At 41.2% G+C, this 6,000-nt stretch overlaps 1 protein-coding gene across 5 annotated transcripts in view; it reads left to right on the top strand.

The window, feature by feature from the left end:
• CDC48B (cell division cycle 48B) overlaps positions 1–3,116 on the top strand; it is a 79,773-nt gene extending 76,657 nt beyond the window's left edge. For 3 of the 5 annotated variants that reach the window (XM_086821943.1, XM_086821941.1, XM_086821940.1), the window contains 3 exons: positions 1,423–1,500; positions 1,597–2,842; positions 2,963–3,116. In XM_086821943.1, coding sequence (XP_086678069.1) covers positions 1,423–1,500; positions 1,597–1,890 — 372 coding nt within the window. In that variant the 3' untranslated portion in view covers positions 1,891–2,842; positions 2,963–3,116. The remainder of the gene's footprint in view (positions 1–1,422; positions 1,501–1,596; positions 2,843–2,962) is intronic. The other 2 variants (XM_086821942.1, XM_086821945.1) reach the window with 2 other exon arrangements.
• Positions 3,117–6,000: the final 2,884 nt, after the last annotated feature.

A 6,000-nucleotide genomic window follows, 5' to 3' on the forward strand; every position in this document is an offset into this window, starting at 1 on the left:
GCTGCCTTGGACTTCGCCTTCGGACGACTCATCTTCATATGGCCCTTGTGATTGCAAGAGAAACACCTGTCCTCCCTAATGTTTTGGAGGATATGCTGATGCTTCTAATCTTTCTTCGGATTGGGTTCACCAGAAGACTGGGTTTGGTCTTGTGGATCCTTCTCAGACTTAAACTTTCGTTTACGCTTGGAATCGTGCACAAAGGTTCTTGTGGTTTGAGGTTTCTCAGAGACATTTTTCTGAATTTGGCCATCGACTCTTCATAAATCCTAGCATACTAGATGGCATCCTCTAGTGTCTTGCTATGATTATTCTTAACGTGGAGCTTGTGTTCCCTTGTCAACCCACGGATAGAAAACCCACACAATTGCCACTTGGGATTGCAACTCTCTGAATCTCTGCAAATACGTGCCAAAGATAGGTTCTTCATATCCAAGTCTGTAAACTTGGCCACGATATCAAACTCATCCTCTGCCTACAGGAACGCATCGCGAAACAATCTCAAAATCCGCCCAAGTGCTCAGTTTATTCTCTACACTCTGTCAAGGCTTTCCCTTTCAAGAGACCCTACAACTTCCGAGCTTCTAGGAACGGGTGAAACTCAAAGTTTACATTCCAACGGTTGAGTCAAGAGTCAACCACCTTCTGGGTCCTCTCCTTTTTCTCACCCGATAGATGCCAGAGGATTGGGTATTTTGTTGGACTACGATTGAGCAGGCCTGTTTTGAGAAGCTCATAGTTATTATGTCACCTGCTCCCATTCTCCGGTTATTGGATTGGATGAGCCCTTCATGGTTTTCTGCGCGACGCTAGTGGAGGCCGCCTTGGAGTAGTGTTGCAGCAGCATGGACACCCAGTTGCCTATGAGAGCCGAAAGCTCCGTGGTGAAGAGTTGCAGTATTCCACATGACCAAGAGTTGCTTGCAATGTGGTGCATGTCCTTTGGAAGTGGCGCCACTGTTTGATTGGTTTGAAATTCCGGATCCGTATGTGGGACTGGCATCAATGGCTCAACCGTTGGATCCACACGTTTAAGAGGATTGGTATAAGGCTCCACAAAATGCCGATAAAAGACCGTAAGGCCAAGAAATCCAAGAAGCTCGTGTACATTTTTTGATATGGACCACAAAACAATGGCCTCAATCTTCTCCGGATCCATCGAGATTCCATCCTCTGAGATGACATGTCCCAAAAAAGAAAATTTTGACCATGAAAAACTTCATCTTTCGAGGGTGAAGTGGCAAATTACCATCCACAAATCGCTCAACTTGCTCCGATCGTTGGATGGTCCTAGGGAGCATGAACAAAGCTTCCAGAAACCAGCGAGAGAGTTAGTTAGCAGGCACACACACAAATACAGTTGTTCCTTTTCAACACCGTAATTTTTGTGGACTCCTAAAACAATTTTACTGTGTGCCTCAGGGAGTGCTAGTGTTGGGTGCAACCAATCGACCAAGATCTATAGATGGAGCTTTGATGCGTCCTGGCAGATTTGATCAGGTCTGCTTGGATCTTGTCTTGAAGATTTCACAGATAAAACTTAAATGTGGTGTTTTTATTAAGTTTTTTCCTTGGTGTATTTATGTTTTTATGTAGGTCTTGTATGTGCCCCCACCGGATCAAGAAGGTAGACTGGAGATCTTACAAGTTCATACACGCAGCATGAGGCTTGCAGATGATGTGGACCTACTTGCAGTAGCTTCAGAAACAGACCTTTTTACTGGAGCAGAACTGGCTGGACTTTGTAGGGAGGCAGGTATGGCTGCATTAAGGGAGGACCTTTCTGCCGACACTGTCCATGGGCGGCATTTTGCAGCTGCAATGAGATCAATACGGCCATTGTTGACGATAGCACAGATCTCTAGCTATGCCAAATTTGGCTCACCATAGGTGCTGCTGTTCAAGTAATACTATGTAGCATCTTTTTGACAAGATTGAAATGAAACATCTAACGGCCATTGTTTGACAGGTGCTTATCTCTAGCTATGCCAAATTCATCTCATCAGAACTGCTATTCAAGTGACAACTGACTTTATTTGCTCTCGTGTGATCAATTTCTCACAGGTACAATTTATCAATCTCAACTATGTCCAAGGAAACTAGCACACATAGTAAGCTGCACTTATCCAAATCACACTACGGGATCTTTCTTCTGGGCATGATTATATAAATAATTAATGCGGAGGCTTTTTCATTTTCTCCTTAGTAGAGTCGTCACTCTAAACTTTACTGCATCTACTGATGTGACTAACACAATTCAGGTTCTTAGAAGAATATGCACGCAACTTACCTTTTTTTTATCAAGGAAATCTTTGCTAGCCTTGTTCTACTTCTTTCTTTAGGAGTGCACTCCTCATCACACAGAACAAGATGTAGCCACAGACATAATCGACAGAATATATATATATATATATATAGAGAGAGAGAGATGAATGACTGGATGAGAGAGAGAAAATCCCACCTTCATGGTATTAAACTTCCTCTCCCAGCTTCTCCTCCGCCTTCGTCAAGCTCTCCCTCTTCAACGTCCTCACCGGCTCTCCCAAGGCCAAATCCTCCATAACTGCTAAGTGCATGTCTCTATAATGGGTTGCAATGTAGACAGAAATCGCACCTGTGTTTTCAATTTTGGCCCCACGCGGTCATAGGCGGAGCGTAATATACAGGCGCTCGGAGGCTGCTCCTTAATTTGCAGTCAACAGCGGAAGCAGAGGAGTGATTGATTTACTCTAGGAGGCTAGGGCTTGGCAAACGAGCGATCAATTTTGCAGTCACCAAGAGGAGCCATGGATTGGTAGTTGAATGACGACCTTTTGATGTGGACGCGAGAAAAGGTTCTTAGGTAGCCGTTCAACTGTCTCATTAAGGTTTTAGAAAACATTTGTTTTCAAATATTTTCGCTAAAAAGTTGAATATCCTCACACCACCTAATTAGTCGTTTTTTATTTTTTACTCATTGTAGGGCTCTATTGGCAATCCATTTTTTTAAATTAGTGAAGGTGTTCAAGTACACGAAAAGGTATCAAATTATTATCGGTGGAATTCAACTGTTGAAAAGATACGTAACGCCATTCTTTTGTAATTGAAAGATGTCAAATGATATTTTTATGTTTAAATTTTTGTGTGTTTCTACTCTCTACTCTCTCTCTCTCTCTCTCTCTCTCTCTCTCTTGTTAGCACGAAGCAAATTAAGGTAAGTTGAAAAAAACTTTAATAGTACGTAGGCTCTTATTGTTTGTTCAAATTGGTAATAGTTTGTACCATCCTGCATGTGATTGGTTGAACTTGGAAAGGAAGTAGAAGCAAGGGGAGAGAGAGAGAGAGAGAGAGAGAGGGAGGGCGGTGGTGTTAACCACACTAGTTAGCATTACTTTTGACACTTTTTGTAACTATTTTTTGTAATTGGGATATTCACTTCATGATAATTGATTATAGGATCTAGCCAAGTCTAAAACGTGTCTTGTTGGCTAAGATGGTTTTTGTAAATATAGAGAGCTTAGGATAAGCTCACTAGCTTTTGATTCTCCTCGACCTACCACCCATTGTAACTATATATATGTGTCATTTTGTGTAATGAGAAAAGAGACTATCCCATTAATCACAATTAAGTGTTTAGGCTTCTCTCTTGTGCTTGTGTTTTAATAGTTTGCTCTCCTTTTTGATACATGCTTGTGGATGGTTTGTGGGTGTGTACTTTAGGTTATACTCGCTCGCTCTCTCTCTCTCTCTCTCTCTCTCTCTCTCTCTCTCTCTCAGTTAGCTTTCTCTTCTCCCTCACCCTCTTTTAGCATGATAGGCATTCTAGTAGAGATTAAGTTCTTTTATAGCTCTCTCCTCTTTGTTCTCTATCCATTTGCAAAAGCACCATTGGAGTGATACCATTGGGGAGGAAGGTAGAAAACCCTAGATTCTGCACGAGAGGGTTGTCTACTCAAAAGGTCTAGAAGTGCATTTTGGTATTGACTTTTGCATTCTTACTTTCCCCCCTCATACAAGACTAGATTGTTCTCGATTAGGGGAGCAAGGTAGAAGATCCTAGCTTCTCTGCAAGAGAGAATTGACTACTCAATATGGCTAGATGTGTATTTACTCTTGCACTGACTTATCCTCATCGTACAAGGTTGATTGTTCTCGCTTTGGAGAATAGGTGTCTAGGTAGTTTTGAATGTGGCTCATCTATAGAGTGCTTATTGGTAATGAGGTGAATTAATAATCTCCAATGAATGTGATGGATAGTAGGAAACCTTGTGTGACTTTAGAGAGCCTAGTGGAATAGTAACGACTACGAATGGCACATTACGGTAGTTATTCAATCTATAAAATGAGAACTTGCATTAACATCTAATTACACGTCCATTAAAAGGATTTGAAACATGCCATTTATCTTATTTTGAGAAATTAAAAAAAAAACTCAAGATTCTTAACATTTTCATATGGAAATTATAAATTAGCAAAGATGGGATTTCTTTACCAAATCGCTATATTGGAGTGCTCTACAATCTATAAAATGTGAACTTACATTAACAGCTAATTACATGTCCATTAGAAGGATTTGAAACATGCCACTTATCTTATTTTGAGAAATCTTAAAAAAAAAACCTCAAGATAACATTTTCGTATGGAAATTATAAATTAGCAAAGATGGGATTTCTTCACCAAATAGCTATATATATAAAAGTACTTATACCTCTCTCTCTCTCTCTCTTGGGAGGTAGAGACGTAAGAGTATTTTTGTTAAGATGTTGAGTTAAGAGAGAATTAAGCGATTCAAAAGATACTTTATTGACTCTTTAGAGAGGGTTTTATTTTTCTTTCACTTGTGATGCGTTGTAAGGATTAGATATGCTTGCACTTGTATTTATAAGAGCTACATTGCCATGGAGTGGCTTTGCATACAGGAATCCAGGGTCGACACAATACCACTTAGCCCTTCATTACAGACTTCTTTGGTCCCCACGAGATGGGTATGCTAAATATCCAATTTTGGTAGTGTCAAAGGGAGTAGACAAATCATGGACTATAAACTAGCAACATGAGAGTGTGTTTTGACCCTAAGATATGATGGCTCTCCATACACTGGAAGTCATTTAAGAGCCAGAAAGCACAGTCCCTCTAGAGAGCCAACATCCCACCCCCAAAGATCTTGAATCTCTTTCCATCACCTGTCATTCCAGTGCCATAGAGAGGCATTAGCATAGGGTATGGACATCAATACTATCTATGGGGAGGATAATAGATGATGGTATCTGGCTATTTCATCGTATATCACATATAGTACATAAGTTCTTTTTTGTGGCCATTAATTAATCTCTAGCTCGCCCTGTCGCGCCCGTCACTTTTGCATGCGCGCACCTACACCCTCTGCTTCCGCTGTATTGTGTGCTGCCTAACACTTTCGCCTGCACCCCGTCACTTTCATCTCTCCTTCTTGCACCCTCTACTCGTGTGCTGCCCAGGAATTCATAACCAAATGGAAGCGGTGTGCTTATTACCAAGCAGAGACTGCCTATGGGTGAAAGAAATTTTGACTATGTGTGCTTATTACCAGAGACTGCCCACGGGTGAAAGAAATTTTGACTATCCAGGAAGATCACCATGAATGAGAGACGGCAGAAATAAGAAAGGAGATGAAAACAGGTAGATGGGATGGAGAAAGACAGGATTGCAAGAAGGAAGAAGGAGAAATCAATCCCTCCATCTATTTGAAGTTGCAGACCTCAAGGTGAAGCATCAAAGAGGACATTGTGTAGACCAAAAGGAATATTGAACAAGGGTGAGCTGTAGTGAAGAAAGAAGTTGAGAATAAATAGACAGAGGTCACCAAGAGACATAAAAGACACCACACACGCCCACTATTGTTCATGACACGATTGAGAAGAATAGAAGATCGAAGATTCGGGCATTACGTGTGCAGGTTGTTGGGCTGCAAGAAGGGGAGTCTGCCAAGGCAGACACCACTATACCATATCGGAAAATGGGCATAGAAGGCACACCATATAT

Source organism: Cibotium barometz, chromosome 28 (assembly GCF_041138505.1).
Source record: "Cibotium barometz isolate CiBa-2024 chromosome 28, ASM4113850v1, whole genome shotgun sequence".
Classification (NCBI taxonomy): Eukaryota; Viridiplantae; Streptophyta; class Polypodiopsida; order Cyatheales; family Cibotiaceae; genus Cibotium; species Cibotium barometz.